At 39.2% G+C, this 20305-nt stretch overlaps 1 protein-coding gene across 3 annotated transcripts in view; it reads left to right on the forward strand.

Annotated features, from left to right (window-relative positions):
• The window catches only part of DYM (dymeclin), a 215577-nt gene that overhangs the window by 132893 nt on the left and 62379 nt on the right, over positions 1–20305 (forward strand). For all 3 annotated transcript variants that reach the window (XM_064641807.1, XM_064641809.1, XM_064641808.1), the window contains one exon: positions 8074–8176. In XM_064641807.1, coding sequence (XP_064497877.1) covers positions 8074–8176 — 103 coding nt within the window. The remainder of the gene's footprint in view (positions 1–8073; positions 8177–20305) is intronic.

Below are 20305 nucleotides of genomic sequence, written 5' to 3' on the forward strand. Positions count from 1 at the left end.
GCTTGGGAGACCGATTCTCTAAATGGGCGTGTCGAGACAGGACGAGGGGAACGGTCTTAAACTGGCAGAGGGGAGATTTAAATTGGATACTGGGAAGAAATTCTTTACTCAGAGGGTGGAGAGGCCCTGGCACAGGTTGCCCAGAGAAGCTGTGGCTGCCCCTGGATCCCTGGAAGTGTCCAAGGCCAGGTTGGACATGGCTTGGAGCGACCTGTTCTAGTGGAAGGTGTCCCTGCCCATGGCAGGGGGTGGAACAGGATGATCTTTAGTGTTCCTTCCAACCCAAGCCATTCTAGGATTCTATGATTCTGTGCTTCAGGATTTGCCCTGTAATATCCAGCAGCTGAGGCACACAGCCTGTTTCCAAGGCGACACAAACATATTTTTGAGAAGGCACTAGACAAGAAAAGCCAAAAAAAATCAGATCACTGTCCAGCAAAGTCAGGACATGGGAATTCCAGCTTCATGAGGACTTTTTACTCCCTAGGAGAAGATCTTTTAATCCCCTGATCCCCCCCTTTGTCCATCAGTGGTGCCCATACAAATGATGTTATTTGTGTACGTGACGTTTGTGGAGTCTGGGCACTGTGAGTCTCTTGGTTTCACATCATCTCCACAAGCCAGGTGGACCTAATAGGAAGTATAGCAAAACTTTATTCAGGAGAAGTTAGTCATGCTTCACTGTACAAGATTAGGAAGAAAGGTATAAAGTGTGTTCTTACTTTCTTGTTAGCAATTTGATATCTTAATTGGTTAAATTCCCTTTCCTGGGATCCTAAATATCTCCCAGGCATTAGAGTTGTGCTCAAATAAATAAGATCAGTGTCCCTCCATGGAATAAACTGCCCTGCAAGGCCCCTGGAGTTCTCCGTGGCTATTCTCTCTCCATATTTCTATTTATATGCCTTTACAGCTTGGATAATTCAAATGTAAAAAGCCTCAGGGGCTCTTTAGTAGACATAGGGCTTTGGGGACTTAGTAATTTTTTTTCTGCATTTATTTGTGCTACGTGAATTTCTCCCAGGGCTGGGATCCTTAAGTGCTCACAGGGCACTTCTCCATCACCCTCAGAAAGGCTGCACTTGCTTACAATCTGTCCCCTGTACATGACTTTAGGAGAATGCATTTATTGTGTTTGAAATGAAACAGCACAGGGCATTTGTTTTGTTATGACGTCTTGTGTGACCATCCATGAAACTTTATTCAGCCCTTGTATAGAGTTCTTGTGTCATAGCACATTCTTTTTTTCCTGTAATTCATTAAAAAAATTAAGTCAAACCAAAGAAGTGTTCCTTACATATACAGGAATCGAGGTATGGTTTTAAGTTTCAGATGTCAGGTTTCAAAAATAAGATATTTTTAGCACTTGCTATAGAAAGGAGCTTTTTTCTGATGCGATTGTGGCATTGTAAAACCCTATTGTTTAGGGAGTATTTGCGTAACGTGGTTTTGGTTTTTAGGGCTTACATTTAATTCTTTAAAATGAAGAACAATAGTACATTTGGCATGTATATGGGAGCAGACAGAATAAACAGCTCGGAGTGTTGCTGAATTGTTTGAGAACATTCGTCATCGAATTTTTTGATCCGTGGAACTGGCTTTTTTCCGTCACCAGATAGTGGTTAGTGTTTGTGTGCTGTTCAGTTTGCTTGCAGCACTTCTGAACTGGGAGAACGAGGAGAAAAAGATTCAGAACGTCTGAATTCCAAGCTTCAAATAAATTCTGTGGAACAGTACTTTAGTCCTCAAGTAACTCTCCACTCAGTACATATAGAATATTTCTAAATATTCAGATAAATGAAAATTCAAGAGCTCATTAGTGATTTGGATTGGGAGAAATCCAAGTCTTATCCCTTTTTCCTGTCATATAACTCAATCTGACCTTCCTCTGCTGATGTCCTCAGTCTGTCTCCCACTCTCTGTCCATGACCCTATTTTTAAGGCTTCCATCTCTTTCTCTGTATCGTGGCATCAGTCTGAGCTCATCTCGTACGCTTGGTATTGAGATTCTCTTTCCTCTAAGATTTTTTGCTCCTTTCTGCCATTGCTATGACACTGTAAATAGAAATTTATTGCATCTCTAGGCTGGTTTCACCCTCCTTTGTAAGAGATCTATGATTCTGTAGTGGTGCTTAACTTTCTGTTGCAGTAACTTTTTTTTCTTCTGAAATCATTTGGTTGGAAAAGACATCTAAGCTTGAGTCTGAACATTCCCCCAGCACTGCCAAGGCCACCACTAACCCACGTCCCCAAGTGCCACATCCACAGGGCTTTTCAATCCCTGCAGGAATGGGGACTCCACCACTGTCCTGTGCAGGACAGCCCGTTCCATGGAGAAATTTTCCCTAATATCCAGTCTAAGCCTCCCCTGGTATAACTTGAGGCCATTTTTCCTTGTCCTATCCCTTGTTCCCTGGGAGCAGAGCCCAACTCCCACCTCGCTCCCCCCTCCTGTCAGGGAGTTGCAGAGCCAGAAGGTCCCCCTTGAGCCTCCTTTTCTCCAGGATAACCCCCCCCAGCTCCCTCAGCTGCTCCTGCTGCTCCAGCCCCTTCCCAGCTCTGTTCCCTTCCCTGCACACGCTCCAGCCCCTCAGTGTCTCTCCTGTTGTGAGAGGCCGTATTTTAGTTAAAACCGAAGTCAGTTGCTTTTCCAGCAGCTTTGATGCACTATGGGCAGCTGGTCAGCACACAGGGCAAGATCCTTCACACTTAGGGAGCAGATTGGATTCTTTGCTGCTCCATATATGCCTTTCAAGTTTGGCTGGATTAAATCTCTGCAAGTTGATCTCGCGTCCAATTTTTTGAAAGGTAAAGAAAAATCTAATCAAAATGCCTTTTCTCTTTATGTGCCACTCCTGTAACAACTCTGCCATATGCACATAACGTTTTATAGAATCGTAGAACATCCTGATTTGGAAAGGACCCACAGGGATCATCCAGTCCAACCCCCGGCCCTGCACAGGACACCCCAACAATCCCACCCTCTCCCTGAGTGTGTTGTCCAAACCCTCCTGGAGCTCTGGCAGCCTTGGTGCTGTGCCCACTGCCCTGGGGAGCCTGTTCAGTGCCCAACCACCCTCTGGGGGAAGAACCTTCTCCTGAGATCCAACCTAAGCCTCCCCTGGCACAGCTCCAGCCACTGGCATTTCTTTATCGTTGATGTGTATCAATGATACCTCTCACCTTATATATCCTGTATGTTGAAAGTATTTTTTTAGCTTTAGCAAGTGTTTAGTAGCTTTAGACAGGTATTTAGACAGGCCAAGAATATATTCCTTTTTGGCCCTATTAAGAAAATTTATTTCAATTCAAATGTGAAGATTTTTCAGGCTGTTGAGACTTTCAGTTCATAGAGTGCATCCTGTGTTGCTTTTTTATCATTCAACTGTCTTAATAAAAAAAAAAAATAATCCCATGTGGTACAAAGTCATATGAATGACATGTACAAGCCTGTTGCAACAGGGGTGCTATTGTGCTTTCTTTGATTGCTAGTCTCATTGAAAAAAATTGACAATGTGTATTTTTCAATGCCGGTGATATCCTCCTTGGAATGAGTCTTGCAATCACAGTTCCATTATTACGCTTGGGATAAACTGACATGTAATTTCCTTGGGGCATCCTATTTATTTTCTTAAAATAAAGCACACCAGTACCTTTCCTGTGCAAAGTTGTGGAAATCTTTCAGAAAGCTCTGGTTTTTGGCAAATTCTAACTTTGGATTTCCTTTCAACTTTTAATTTTAATTCCCATATCTTTTTTTTTTCCATTTTTTTGTTATAAAACTTCCATTTTATACATTTATTTTCTGATGTGAGAAGTGTACTTTATGAGCTGTTTGGAGCTGATGTAAATCAGACTTTCTGAGGAACTTGTTAAATGAGTCTCCCTATTGGCTCCTTTTTTTTTTTTTTTGGATCTACAGCCTTTGTGGAGTTGACTTTTTGAAAGCGTTAAGTTCATGTATTACAGGTTTGAATTTTATTGTGTGTGCAAGTAGCACTTAATCAAATCACTGGTATTTAAGCAACTATTACTCTTCAGTCTGTAATAATTTTTTTTACTTATCGAAGTTCGGCGTTGTGATAAATTAAAAACAACTTCTCCATAGGGGGAGACAAGAAACCAATGTTGTTTTTAATTCCTTTAAATCAGAAACATGAGACGTTGAGATTGTTGTTCCTTGTTGGCTGAGCTCATCCATGGTGTGATCTGTAACAGATCATATTATTCTGGAATGGTTTGCATTGGAAGGGACCTTGAGGATCATCTTGTTCCCACCCTCTGCCATGGGCAGGGACACCTTCCTCTATCCCAGGTTGCTCCAAGCCCCATCCTACCTGGTCTTGTGCACTTCCAGGGATTCAGGGGCAGCCACAGCTTCTCTGGCCAGCCTGTGCTAGGGTCTCACCACCCTCACAACCAAGAATTTCTTCCGAATGATACCAAGCTGATAGTTCATAATCTTCATAACAGATGCCAGCTGTTATCTCATCTTGCTATTATTCCGGCATTTTATTTTGTTTGCTAAGCATTGGCCCTTAAGTACTTCTGTGAGTGAAGGATGGGTTGAGGTACCAAGATGTTTTCACTGCTCTGAACATGATTTTTTGTTATTATAAAATGTCCATGATGGGGAAGGTGAAAGGGCTGTAGAGCTCCACAGCCTGTCTGACAGTCGATGGAGAAGAAGGGATGAAAGAGGGGAATTATTCTGGTAGAAAAATCCATATTCTTGTCAGCCTGTGCAGGCTGCCCTCGGTGACCACACAGTATATGTATTTTTCTATTCAATTTCAACTTGACTTTTACTGAGGCAAAAATAGAAGTGTGACTAGGACAGGTGAGGCAAACTTGGGAAACAGTCTTAATTTCCACTTCTCCATGAATTGGCACTTTTACCTTGTTGTGGATAGGAGAACAGGCTTGTAGTAAAGCATTTTTGCTTTTTTAAGTTGCATTATTCATGCCTTAAAAGTCAAAATCAAGCCCAGTGTTTTACAGACACTGCAGATGTGACTTTGCAAAATCAAGCACCTCCTGTAGAAGGCAGAATTTATTTGATGGTGAAAGATATTTATGAACTAAAGTTCATACAAATGCCTTTTGATGATTGCAGCTAAGTCTGTACTGAGATTTTAAAAATTAATCTGATATTTATCAAGGTGTTTTTCAGAGTTGGAGTCAGAGGCATAATAATAAGTGAATGACTTGGTGTCTAATTTTTGCACCATTTCAGGAGGCAACAGTACTTCTGTGGGAGCTCCAGTTTCATCTGTAAATCACATATCTGGCCTTATTTTTTTTCTGTTTAGCTGTAATGTTCCAGTTAAGTTTGCAGTTCTATGTATTTTTATTATGAAAAATTTATTATCAGAAATTCCTGCGTATGTGTCCCTGCCCTTCTGCTCTTCTAAGGGGTGGTCCTTTGAGAAGGATAGTGGATTTATGAAGAAAAGAATTTGTGTTGAGGGGTTTTTTTTTAACCTGAATATCTGTGTCCTGGGCAGTGGTCCCACAAAGAATTGTCTCAGCATGGTGTGAGGGACATGAGCTTGTGGCAGGAATGCAGAACTTCGCGAGGGGAAGCCCCTGTGCCAAAGACAATGTATAATAGCCCCTCACTGCTCCTTTGGAACTAGAGATCAGCCACCAAGGGCTTGCTTATGCCATAAACTCTAGTTTAGTTATAGTACACTTAATTAAAAAAAAAAAGTATTTAAGGAAGCAAAAATAGGATCTGAAGAAATAATCCTCTATGCTTTTCCTTTACCCTTCTTTTTCTCAGTTCTCTGTTTCTGCCAGAGAAAATAAATTTGCTTTTTGCTATTCCAATTCCATGTGGAATACCAGTGTATGTGCATTTTCCTCTTCACATATATTGAATAAATGCACTTTCCAAAATCTTGATCCCTCTTCTTTGTTTATATTTAAATTTCCTTTTGAGCCAGAAGTGCTTTATGTATTTGGGAGAAGAATCTACGAGTTGGAAATCCTTTTTATTCCAAATTCTTCCTCTTCGTGAAATTGTCTGTATCTTCAGAAGCATTCAGACACCAGATTTAACCTGTTCTTCCTGCACCCTCCCATAAGCACCACCGGGCTGGTTTTAGCTGATTATTCTGTCTCCACAGCACTAGATGGTGCTGATGACAGTATCTCTGAAATCCGAGCCTTCAAAAATTGGAAAAGTAGTGCTGCTGCTTCCAACCAAGGACAACAAGTTTGCACATCCAAATATACTGGATTGGAAAAAAACCACTTCAGACTGTGAATGCAATCACAGACTATGGGAGGCGAAAAAGGTGGAAAGCCACAACTGTATCTAGTGGTGGAACTTACTGAGTTTGCTCTCAAGAGCTGAGATTTGAGCTTGAGAAGCGTAACTAATTTGTCATGGCAGTGAGAACTGTTGGAAGAGCCTTCTCCTGAGGCTCTTGACTAGCAACGTGGGGACGAGCACCAATACTCTGAGAAATCTACGCCTTGTGAAGATCTCATCAAAAAATGATACATTCTAAATTTGAAAAATTCAGAGAACTACTTCAAAGTGCTGAGCATCATTTCCTGAGGCAGAAAAGCTTTCCAATTACGTGCCTCCAAGCAGTGAAACTGTCCTCCAGTTCCAAGAAATAGAGGTTATCCAGAGTATAACAATGAGGGAGTTTTTTGCCACTTGTAAGTGAATTTTGTTCGTAGAGCCCCAACTGGTTTGGGTTGGAAGGGACCTCAAAGCTCATCTCCTTCTACCCCCTGCCACAGGCAGGGACACCTTCCACTGCCCCAGGTTGCTCCAAGTCCTGTCCAGTCTGGCCTTGGACACTTCCAGGGATCCATGGGCAGCCACAGCTTCTCTGGGCAACCTGTGCCAGGGCCTCACCACCCTCACCCTTATTCGTGCTTATTGGTCATAGCAGCCTTTCCACCCTCTGAGGACACACATAGTCATCCTAGGAAAGCCTGATAGGAGTCCTCTAATGGTCCAAAAAGAAGCCCAAGTAATGTTTTTAAACACAGAAAGTCTTAAAACATCTGAGCTATAACAAGATTAAATGGCCCCAAGTTGCACCAGGGGAAGTTCAGATTAGATATTTGGGAAAATTTCTCTGTGGGAGGGGTTGTCCTTTCACAGGCTGCCCAGGGTGGAGTCCCTATCCCTGGAGGGATTTAAAAGCCATGTGGATGTGACACTTGGGAACATGGGGGTTAGTGGTGGCCTTGGCAGTGCTGGGGGAATGGTTGGACTTGATGATCTTAGAAGCTCTTCTGCAATCAAAACAGCTCTAAGATTGGGATGGGGTTATCTGTGAGTTGAAAGCTGTTTTTGAGGTACACAGGGCTTTAGAGAAGTATCTGACTCCTTGGAGCTGCTGAGCACTGGCTGGTGGCCTTTGCCTGCTGCTGCTGCTTCCACCATTCTCCTCATATATCAGGTTATACCACCCTCTATGAGTACCACTGCTGTACTTTTTTTCAAAATGCAAGAAAAATATGTTTATTTTCCCATATGTATGTGGACCTCTGATTTCACACATTACTTATAAGCACTAAGATAATCCTTTTTTCCTTAACTTAAGCTAAAATAAATTTGAAAATTGTATATGCTAGTAAATGCAGTAACTCAGTGTCCAAACACCCAAAGCTTTTGTCATGTACTTGGATTTCTCCTGTCTAAGCAATTAGGTTATTACAATGAATAATACATGAGATGCTTAAGGATATATTGCAGTGTATTGCATGAGGTGCTGCACTTAAAATTTGCATTTTAGTGAACAAAAACTAGTTATGAACTAAAAATGCATGTATGCCATTCATTCTGTTACAGTTTGACTTTTAAGAATTTAATCATGAACATAAAATGTTCTTCACATCATTTATTGTATAGAATATTTCTGATTCAAACTGCTGTTACTTACTAAGGTGTGAAATAAATAAATAAATCATATAACTATCGTGCATTGCATTCTAAAGATCTTGTGTATATAATAAAACATTTCTTCTGACTGAATGGTCAAACTATTTCAGGACATTATTGTGAAATTATTTTGATTTTTTTTTTATCCTTTTTTTTTCCAGTTTATTTTCTCTGTTGTCTAAAAAACACAACAAAGTGCTGGAACAAGCCACACAGTCCTTAAGAGGTTCCCTGGGTTCAAGCGACTCTCCATGTCCTGATTATGTGAGTATCAAACTGGATGTCACAGTGGGTGATTCAAAAACAAGTGGCACATTCCTAAATCTGCAAAGAATTCTCGAAGTGTGACAGCTGAGCAATCACCGACATCAAAATACAGGAACCTGTAGGAATGATGTCATGTCTGAGACATCTTTAAAAAACGCAAGAATTACACTTAAAAATGGCAGAGCAAACCCACAGTGATTCAGAGCGAAGAAACTTACTGTCAACTCATGATTTTCGAGCCGTTTGTAATTCAAGAAATTTAAATGACACAGTCGAAAACATTATTTTTAAGAATGGGGCTTTGGCATCCACATTATGTTAAAATACCTAAAAATGATTGGAAACAATTCCCAGTGAGCCTTTGGGGGACTACTGTAGTCATGGGGCAAATTGGTATGTTGTGAGCACATGGATACTTACATTTCTCTTCAGTTTCCTGAGCCAATGCCCACAAATAGGCAACAATTTTGTAATTTAATTGCATGGCTTGTTGGAAAATCTCTAGTTTCAGTACAAGAAGGAGACGTCTTGCAAGGACTTGAATAATATCTTTGTGCTGCTGAAGTATCTTTGGTTTGTACTCATTTGAACTCTCGCTGCAATACTGTGTGAAGAAAAAAAAAAGACTTGATTTATCAGTTGTTTTGGATTTTTGAGGATGAAAATGTAACAACTGTTTTATTTTCAGGGTTAATACAAGGTCCGGGACATGCCTGCTTGAGACTTTACATATCATATTACTCTAGCATTAACTATAAAAATACGTGAAGAAATAATTTGATATAATGGTTTGATGACTTAAATCTCATACAACTAACCAGGTTTCTTAACCTGCTTCTTTTAGTTATCTCTGACACATACCCTACAAACTAGAGGCACTTTTTTATTCAGAGACATGTGGGTTTGTAAAGCAAATTAATCACTTGCAGGATTTTCCTGTGTATTCCTGCTGCCTTACCATGCCCTAAGTCACGTGAAACTCCTAACAGCACCCGTGGTTTAGGCCCTCTGATTTCCCTCTCAGAAATTGCTCTCAGACCTTTAATTTTCGGAACTTGAAACATTTCGGCAAGAACACCCTCAAATTAGTCTGTGGTTGAAGAGCAGGAGGTCCCACTCCTGTTTGCCTTGTGAGGTGATACACAGGCTGGATAAAGCTCTTTCATCTGCATGGGCATGAATAACTAAAAGCCTCCAAGACTTTAGACCCCTTGGCCTTTTTCTGTCTTTTTTCCATGGGTTTACTTCTGAGGAATAGGAGCCTCTTGTCAGGAAGATACTGATTTTATGAAGAAAGATCCTTACATTTTCTTCCTAAAATGCCATCCCCACTGTTCAGAGAAAAGCAAACAGCATGATACATACATGTGTTTGTATAAGAGCACATATACATAAATATATATATGTATGTTCATGCACACTTAGGCGTGTGAAGATATATATATATATATACGTACATATATTTTGGGGCTGTGTAAGAATTTGGTGCTGAAAAATATTTTGTAGGTTTTGTACTCTGGAGTACAGCCAAGAGGCTCAGACACTTCACTGAATTTCTTGTCTCCTATGGTTGGTATGATGTAGGGGGTAGAGGAAACGAAGAGCAGTTGGAAAGATTGGTGCAGGAGAGAGTGAAATAAGTTCATGGCCTGTGTTTTGAAAGGATAAGGTAAACTGTTGTGGATGGCTTTCTGGTCTTTTTTTTTTTTCCCCTCTCCAATTGCTCGTGTTCCCACTTAATCTGAGCCATAGTCAGTTGACTAAATAAAAGTTTGGGCCAGGTTTCATCACTTCAGCATATTCTGCTTCTGAAAGTTCATATTTATGTTGTCTGTAAGAATGAGGAAGATTGTAGGAACTGAGGTGGCTGAAATGTCTGAAGTCCTGAAGCCCGTTGTGTTTCTGATAAAGAAAGGGATGATTCCCATATTACCTGCTCTGCACAGGTTTCTGGAGAAGAGAAGTCTCTGGAGAGACCTGAAAGCCCCTTCCAGGGCCTAAAGGGACTCACTCCAAGAGAGCTGGAAAGGAACTTTGGACAAGGGATGGAGGGACAGGAAAGGGGGAATGGCTTCAAATTCACAGAGAGCAGGGTTAGGGTAAATATTGGGAAGAAATTCCTGGCTGTGAGGGTGGTGAGACCCTGGCACAGGCTGGCCAGAGAAGCTGTGGCTGCCTCTGAATCCCTGGAAGTGTCCAAGGCCAGGTTGGACAGGGTTTGGAGCAACCTGGTCTAGTGGAAGTTGTCCCTGTCTATGACAGAGAGTGGAATGAGATGAGCTTTAAGGTCCTTTCCACATTGTTCTTGTTGAGGTTTTTCTGGTCTTTAAAAAAGAAAAGAACAAGTTGTTTCATTTATTAAGACTGGACCAGTTTCCTCATCCTTTCCTGATAAACTCCTGTCATTGTGATGGGATTCAGGAGCAGGATGAAGAAGCCAGCAGGGAAGAGGGAACCACCCCCTGCCATTAAACCATTGCCTCAAAGACAGGATCCTTGGTCAGACTAATTCTCATGCTGCTTTGTTTACTCATTATTTCATAAGTTTATTATTCATCATTTTCATAGTAGCACTGACCTCTTTTGAAATACCACACTTTGATCCCATTGTCCTTGTCTCCAGGCTTGAAGAAATGGGAAAAATCCAGTGAAGTTTATCTTTATTGCTTTCTCGCATTCAATGAAAGCACATTTTCTAAAATTCTCAGCAAACAAGAAAACTGGTAGTAAAATAATTGAGGATTTTTGCTTCTTTCAGTTCAAATCAAGACAAATTACTTAAGTAAACATATCAATGATTTTCTTGGTAATTTGATTACAGCCTAATGCAATTTATTAAATCAGAGGTACTTAACAGCACAACTGGAGACACGCTAACTTCCCTTGGGAAGTAGCACGTCAGACGTGTTGTTGGAGCTACCATCTACCCAAGTAATTGCTTTTTAAGGATTTCATGGCATTGCTTATGATTTTTGAGCCCTTCAGTGCTTGTTATACTACAGCTGGTAACGAGAGATTCTCCTTAACTCTTTCTGGCGAGAGAAGGGATGGAGAAGGAGGGACTAAGTTTTGAATTTTGGCAAGCTTTTGTCAGGGGTGCAGAATTTTCTTGATGATATAAAAAAAATAAGAATTTGCTTAATGCAAAACATTGAGTAAAATAAAAATCAAATACAGGAATAGTTTTAGATTCAAATAGTTTGGCACGCATCGTCACTTGAGTCCTACCTTCTAAATTTTGGTTTAAAAAAAAAGATACATCGTTCTATCCAGATGAAGCTTAAATGTGTTAGGAAAAATTCTAAAAATAATCCCACTTAGTGCCAATATCTTCCATTATTTCATATATAGGACTATCATTTAAGCAGCACTTCGATGGTGGATGAAATTCGACGAGGGTAGAAGCAATGTATGTAATGTTAGATTTTCATATTTATAGATGTACTCCTGTCAGTATATGAAGAGCCATCTTTTAATCCCCTGTCCAAAATCTGTTGGTTTTTTTGGGTTAACTAGCATAGAAATAAATGCATGTTGGCAATCCGAAGGGAAAAATATGAAAATCTGAATGTAGTGATCTCTGTGTGTGTATATATATAAAAATATATATTTTAATATCTATTTATGTATATGAAGTCTGCAGTAGCAAAGCCTGGTTATACCAGGAGAGTTCCCAATCAGAGCTGACTTTTCCTGACTCCTTCCCAATCCAGTTAAATCTACCTGCTGTGCACAGCTGGTGTTACATGGAGGCCTGGAATTCTGCAAATGCTGATGAGTTTCTCTCTCATCTTGATAACCAGAATTAAGCTTTGCATTTGGGCGATGCAATTTCTATGTTTTTTTTTCTTTTCCCTCTCAGTTTGTGCTCCATAATGGGCCAAATGAATTCCAATATTTAGATTCCTCTTTGATTTTTCCCTGATTTATATGGTAAATAGAAAGCAGCTGTCTGTTTAACCATCTAACTCTTGAAACTCCTAGGCCCCTCGAGCGTCATCTGGAAGTAATGTAGCTTGTAAAACAAAGCTAAGAAGAAAAAGCAATGTTTGTTTTATGTGGGATGAATGACTTCAGTTGGGGTCCCTCTAATTCGGCCATTATGAGAGTTATTAAAAAGCAGTATTACAAAAGTGGTTTCAACAAAAAAGGAATATTTTTGGGGGGAAACTTGTATCTTGTTATTACAGTTGATTATATTCGAAGCTCCAAGTACTTCATAAATAGTCCTTCGTTTTAGTTTCTACAACAGAGAACCAACATAATCTCCCCTCTGCACATCAATGGATGTTAAAAGGTTCCCTGTTTCATTTACTCCCTGGGAAGAAATTGTCTTTTATAATTAAGGGCACCCTATTTATCTTGGAAATTTGGTATTGCTAAAGAGTAGGTGAAATCAGGTCTATGAACTGCAGTATTTGCTGCCTCTCAAACGTAATGAAACAGATCTAAAATCCATAAATGTTCTAGATTCAGTTACGTGCAAAGAAGTTAATTATTTTTAGCTTATCCAGCCTTTAGCAAACAATTAATTCATTCACTATTGATGTGAACAATATTTGACCTTTAAATAAGCGTTGTGATGTTTTGGGAGTTGGAACGAGATGATATTTAAGGTCCCTTCCAACCCAAACCACCCTGGGATTCTATGAATTCTATGAATCATAGAATCATTTGGAGTGGAAAAGACCTCTAAGGTTGTTAGGTCCTATAATATCTTCTGTGCTTGCATATGTAATACTGCATTAGATATCCTGCAGCTCTATTTTTTGGGGGGTTTTTTATTATCTTAAGGAGAACAGTTTAGTGCAGAACTCTGCCATCACACAGAGGTGTTTTGCTATAAACGTGTGCTGTCGTGAAGAAGTAGAAAGTCTTCCCTGCGATCATCTGATGACTCCAGTAATGATGCAGAAATGAAATTAAACCCACTTCCAAATAAACTGGTCAAGCATAATAGAGTTAGTGTGATGCAATTAACGTTGTTTAGCTGGTAGTCTGTAAAAATACTGCTTAGTGGTAACTGCTGAGAACACACAAAATATGTAAAATTGAATACACTGTTGGCAGAATGGGAAACTTTTACAAATTAAATCAAGACTCCTAATTGAGATATGTCCATATTTGTCAAATACGGGGGTGAGGAAAAAAAGCTGAGGTAGTTTTTTTTGTCATAATCTTTCTTTAAAACTCAGTAAAACTCCTGCTTTTCACCCAAAGCACTGCCCAGGTCTCTTCAATATCCTTTTTGCCTCTATTTTCTTCCAATTTTGTACGTCGCCAAGTAACTCTGTAGGTTTTTTTGATTGCATTGGCCAGGCATTGTTAATGGCCTAGAAAACCTTCATTTTTGTGTGTCAATTTTTAGATCCTTTTGTTGTCTAGTGGAATAAACTTAAAATATGATTATATAAGAACATTTTTACTAGTATGTTGTTTACTGAAAGCAGCATATGGCAAACCAATATAATGTTTTAGTGGGTTTTATATGGTAGGTGGATTCTAGCAATTTAAGTTGCATTTAATGGGACCTTGTTTTACACTATTTTACCTTCTTTTTGATTACTCTGAGTTGGTGGCTCATGAAGTAACATTTTCAATGTCAGGTTATTCTTGGGTTTGCCTGTCTCCAGTTTAGAGCAGGAGGCCTATAAATACATTTTCTAAATATTAGTCATACCCTCCTTCAGATGAATTATATTTTAAAGACTATAACTCCTACCTAATCCCCCTATTTTTGTATCGCCAAAAAATAGCTATTTCAGAATAGACTGAAATAACCAACCTAACCCAAATCTAAAGCGAGCTTTTGTATTGAGTAATAGCTGAATTCTGCAGTTCTGTCTGAATTCTTAATCAGTACTTTCCTTCAAATGAATTGGAAACTTTCCTGTGAAAATGCTGCATAAATTATCCTTAAGCAAAAGAACTATCCTAATATCCTTGAGATGTTGATGGACTTCAGTCTATTTAAACTTCTCCATATTACTATGAAGTTCTAATAGTTATTTACAGTTGGTCTTTGCATTATTGTGTCTTTAATGATACACTGGTTGTGGTTGAAGAATTTTTGAGCAAATATACTGAAGAACATGATGTTCTTCAAAAAGGTGATGTTCTTTCATCACTCAGGAGTTCTACAGAAGTGTCATTGGTGTCTGGTATTTGTGTTATATAGGTGTTGTTAAGCCTTATTTCACTTGAAAATTCTCAGTATTTTGGAAAATAAGGATGAAAATTACTTTTTTTTTTTAAAAGAACATTTTCTGTGGCAGCAGCATCTCATGACCATCTGATTGAAAATCTTTAATTCTTCAGATCTATGAAACGAGAACAAATTGGAAGAAGTAGAACTATAGACAGTAGCAATACAAACACTAGCTGAAGTAATTTTAAAAACCTACTGTTGTGCATGTTAGACACATTTGAAGCAAGCCAAACATGAACTTTGTAATTTTTTGTTTATTAAAGGAGGAAAATTGCTTTTCCTCCTTTAATAGTTCTAGAGGTTTAGGGCATTGTCATTGTTTTGCAGGAGAGGGTATAAATTATGGCATTTGTTTGCATTTTTGAACTCAAAGGACGTGCTTTTGATAAGGCTGCTCAAATGATCGTCCTTAGAAGATGATTAAGCTAAAGAAGTTGCGAGAACTCGTGTTAGAAATGCATGAGATCTTGGGGTTCCTTCACATCTCCATATGTTGAGCAGTGGAATTTTGTACGCTAATTTTTCTCCTGCACAGCTAATTGAGCTGCATTGGAGGGAACTGGAAGCCTGATGGAATACTGGGATTCTAGAAGGGTCTGAGGCATAACTATACATAGAAAATGTGATACATTGATAAGAGAAAGCCTGTCTATAAACACAGTTTATTCACTGCCATGAAGCCAAGTGCCGTGAAGCTCAGTTCAGACAAATGACAAATTTTGAAGTGCCTGAGTGAAAAAAAGGGACAGTACTGATCTCCAAGGCATCCTTCTTACTTGGTTTGGACTTTAGATGTTGTTCATGCTGCCTCCCGCACGGGAGTGGGTTGTTCAGGGCTTCTCGGAAGTCGATTGTTCTGGATGGTTCATCTTCGTCATAGCTCCACCAGACAAACAGAACAGCCTAATGCAGTAGCTCTCCAAAGAGCAGGATTTATTTCTGTAACAGCAATGTATTTCAACAATGCAGGAAAACAATTTCTAGTGTTCCTAAAGCAAGGTTTTGATTGAAAAATGCAGTGCTTCAAAACCATAAATATGTGACCATATGTTATGAACATCTCAGTAATTGCTTTTTTAAACATGCAGCCATGTAGACTAATGGAAATGGATGTGGAAGGAAGTCTGTACAGAACCTTTTAGGCTATTTGGTACTAAATACCTAATTGGAATTGGAATTTTTATTTTTGCACTGCTTTGTGAGGCAGTGATGGAACATGTTGTACCTTCCATTTCCAATTTTTTCTCTTCATACTTTACAGGGACACTTATGGACAAACCGGTGAGTTTTTTAAACAGTTCTGGTTGTTGATTATAAAGAGCAATCCATTTCTATCAAAGAGTAGTAAGGAGTTATTTTAAAAGGAAACATAACAAAGTTCTTTAGATTCTTTCACTGCAGTTATCTATGATTTGAAATTGGAAAGAAAGAGAGAGAATATAATAGAAATGAAGGTAAACCAAGACTCAGTGATTTTGAGAGACATGATAAGAGACATCAGCTCACAGTTTATCTTTTGCAGAGGTATTATCCCCCTGAACAGCATTTCCCACTGTCTCGCTGAGGGCAATTCTCCCACTAATGGCTGTTGTTAATATTACCTATGATGTTATGCAACTGCTGTTAATTGGCAGTGTGGGTGGCCAGGAGACTGAAATGATGGGATGAAGGAAAGGGGAATATTTTAAAGGGTATGAGTCAAGCAAGATTGAAAGACAGTCTTGGTACGAAGTGAATAAGAGAGAGGTTTGGAGAAGAATAATAATTAATATAGGGAGAAATTCAAAACCAAAAGTGGGTTTTGAAAAAGCATTGGTTCCTCTGAGCTGCTCATATGAAGTATCACATGCAGCAAAATAAGCCACTTGCTGAAAACTGATTTCCTCATCACCTGGCCTTAAAAGCAGCATTAAAGAAATGTATAAGGGAGTATTTTCATTTTGTTTATCCCTACTGACAGTAGTAGTTGCTTGTTCTCTGTGAAATTTCTTGTGGGAAACTGTTACGGCCCAACGGGGAAATAAGGGACGCTTACTCAGGGTTCGTTGTAGGTATGTAGGTGGATGAGCAAGTAAGTAAGCCCTTTATTAACATGGCTTCCTCTTTATATAGGGGAAGAAAGGAACATTCTGGAAGTGGGGGTCTGAACATGACATTTAGGGAAAGAGAAGGAGGGAACTCGCCTTAACAGGGAGAATAAGGAGGGGTTACATCTCTATAAGGGTTAAAGGGGAGAGGCATAACCTTGTATGGAACATCTGCACTGCGGCAGCTACACAACCAATGAGAACATGGGGATAAAAGGAATCAACAACGTGAGGGGATTTTCCATAAAAATGTGGGAGTACAAAGTAGGAAAATATAACAAACATCAAAACCCGTGCATTCATGCAATAGTCCATTGTATTTGCTGAAAGTCCCTTATGTTCAAACTTCATCTTCCTCTTCTATGGATTTTTGTAATGCTTTCTTCCATCTCTAATACTGTTCTTCTTCATGGTCCAACTCCCACATCTCCACCTGTTTTGTTTTCTAAAAAGAACGCTGAGGAAACATTCTTGATAATAAATCTTTTGACATAAGCAAAAAGGCAAGGTAGGATTAACAAAGTTATAACTAGAGAAAACAGAATTGAAAAACAAATTATAATTATTTGTTTGAGCCAATTGGGGGCGTTTGGAGGTTGAAACCAATCAAAAAGATCGTTGGAGCTATACTTGGGAGAGATGCATACTTGGGAGATGCATGTATCTCTTTTATTAAGTTTCTTAACTCGGAGATGCTACTACTAATCGATTGAGAATGATCAGAAAAATTGAGACAATGCATTCCTTTGAATTCTTGGCAGCCATGACCATGAGCAAGTAGTAGAAAGTCTATGGCTGCTCTGTTTTGTAAGGTAACTTCTTTTAATTTTTGGGTGTCGGCTAAGAGGCCTTCGATGGCTATGCTGGTGGTGTTGGCCTCCTTGGCCAACCAATACCCCATATGTGTCAGAAGTGACAAAGCATGTGCAGTTCCAATCCCTGGTAGAATAAAGCTACTCCAGGAATTTTTCATTCTTGACCAAATATAGATATTAGGGTCACAGTCTTCTGTAAATGGTAGGTGTTCTATAAATGGAAAGAGACCTGGATGGGGCAGCGTATAGCTTGAGGGAAGAGTGGACGGGCTTACTGTGGTTTGTTTTTTTCTTGGTACTTTTGAAATAGAGGTAGGAAATGGAATACCTTTGGGGAATCTCCAATCAAGTTTTTGTGGAGCTTTAGTGGTGGGCAGCACCTTAATATGCAATAAATGGTCTTTTAATTTTTGGTGGCCGAATTAAAGTAGATGGTTTCTGACTTGGGAGAAAGGTTTTCCCTGGGTTAAATAATGCCAATTTCTCAACTGAACAAGGCTCTCCTACCAGGTGGGAAGGGACTCCTGCCCAGGCTCTTTCTCCAGAGATCAGAAAATTGCCTTGTGGAAAAGCCATTGGTTTAGCAATTGTTTCTGTGGCAATCTTTTTAGGTTTTTTTCCGTTGCACCAAATAGAAGTATTGGTGTATATATGTTTTTTCTAGGTGTTACATTTTGTGTAATTTTTCATGTAGTGGTGATTTTTCTGAACACAAGGCAATGATTAGTCTTGATTGAACCTAAGAGATTTATTTCTTGAGGTTCAATATCAATGAATGAATGACTACGTAGAAATTCGTTAAACTCTTGTTTTGAGGGCATACTCTATAAACAACTTTTAAACAGCTTTTTCAAATTTGAAATAGATAAACACGAATTATCTGACCCGGTTTTATTTGCCAACTTCACCCAAACGTTTTCTTCTGTTTAGTGGGTCCAGGAAGGAAGGGTAGTTGACTGTACTCGATGGCAGCTCATGAATCCATAGGTAATGATGAGGATGAAGGTGATGAAGAAATGGTGATATGGCTTGGTCCATCTTGATGGAATCCACGTGGGACCTTTATCTATTAAGACACAGGCATGTCCTCTCCCGCATGTAATTAGAAGGAAAGGACCCACCTATTCACCTGTGATTGATCAAAAGCAAAAATAGATGATTTTTGCTTTTGATGTTTGGGGACTGTCTCAAGAGAGAAAGTGTTTCTGTACTGGAGTGATTTCATTTTCTATTCGATTTAAAAAATTTAAAACACGTATGACTTTTTGGAGTTGTTCTTGGGGAGTTAGTCCCATACTCCCCCTTTTTTGTTTTATTAGCATGTTTTTAATTGTTTGGTGCGCGCGCTCTACGATTACCTGCCCTGTAGGGTTATGAGGAATGCCTGTCTTGTGTTCGATGCCCCACAGCGCTAGGAATTCTTGTGTTGTTTTTGAGAGGTATGCAGGGTCATTATCTGTTTTACACTCCTGTGTGTGTAAATGCTGTCATAAGGTGTTTTTTCACGTCTTTACTCTTTTCACTAGAATGTGTGGTTGCCACAATGTATTTTGAAAATTATCAATCAAAACATGTACATACTTTAATTTACCAAATGAAGAAACATGAGTTATATCACTTTACCAAATTTGGAGGGGTTCCAACCCTCGGGGATTAATTTCTTCTGGTTTTAATGGAGATACTAATTGACAATCTGGACATGTTTGTATTATTGTTTTTGCTTGATTTTGGGTTATACCGAATTGTTTTTGCAACGATTTTGCATTCTGGTGAAAAAATTCATGTGACAGTTTGGCTTGCTCCAAGCGCTGTGGGATAACTGTCGAACCTCCTGGTTGGTCTGTGAGGCAATTCCCTTCCACTACAGGACCAAGCAAGGAGGTCTGCAATTGGAGGTGCATTATGAAAAATGGGAAGTTGGGATTCTGAATAAGAAATAACAATTGTTTAAATAAGTTAAATAAGGTTTGATTGTTTATATCACATAAGTAAGAATTTTCAGCCCTTCGTTCAATCCCAACAACATACTGGGAATTGGAGACTATGTTTATACTTCGGGATGAAAGCAAGATCAGGGCACAAACAACTGCAGACAACTCATTTGAGGAGGACCTTTCACTTTATGGATGTCTTGATGCCAGTTATCCTTTTCTTTCCAAATCATTACCGCATTTCTAGCTCTCCCTGATCCGTCTGTAAATACTGTTTTCTCACCTTTTATTGGAGTTTTTGATAGATTTGATTCAATTGAAGTGGAATTTGGTTTAATCTCTGAACAAAGTTGCAAGCAGGAAGGTGAATTTTAATTTCTCCTGTAAAATTTGACATGGCAATTTGACAGTCGTGGCTCGTTGTCTGCAGCTTTTCAAGCTGCTCGGAGGTCAGGGGCAGATACACTGTTTGTGAATCTGTGCCTGAGAGCTCCCAGCACCTTGTCTTGCCTTTGAAACATAATTGACTCAACATTTCTGGAAAGGTTACTAGTGTTTTACAAAATTGATGAGATAGAAACAACAATTCCCATACACAAAATTCAATTCCTTGATGGTAAAACTGTCCCAGCATCCCAAATGGTTGCATTTGACCTTTTAAGATTATTAATACAGGAGGTTCACTTTCTCGCTTTCTGTGTCCTTGTTGATTATCTAACTTTTGTTCTACTACTCTCAAGGCTTGTGTGGCTTCTGGGGTAAGAGTTCTGGTAGAGGTAAGATCTGGATTTCCTTTTAGAAGAGAGAAAAGAGGATGTAATTCATCTGTGGTTATACCTAACACGGGACAGACCCAGTTGATCTGACCTAAAAGCTTTTGCAGGTCATTTAGAGTAGAAATCTTTGTGTTAATAGTTACTTGTTGTGGGGTGATGGAGGATTCTGTGATTTTTCCATCCCATTTTTCCAGGGAGATTCTCGCTGTGTTTTGTCTTCTGAAATTTGCAAGTCATGTGTTTTTAGGGTGTTAACTGTTGTTTGTAAAACTTCCTGCACCACAGAGTAATTTTGATCACAAATTAATA

This window comes from Pseudopipra pipra, chromosome Z (genome assembly GCF_036250125.1).
Source record: "Pseudopipra pipra isolate bDixPip1 chromosome Z, bDixPip1.hap1, whole genome shotgun sequence".
Classification (NCBI taxonomy): Eukaryota; Metazoa; Chordata; class Aves; order Passeriformes; family Pipridae; genus Pseudopipra; species Pseudopipra pipra.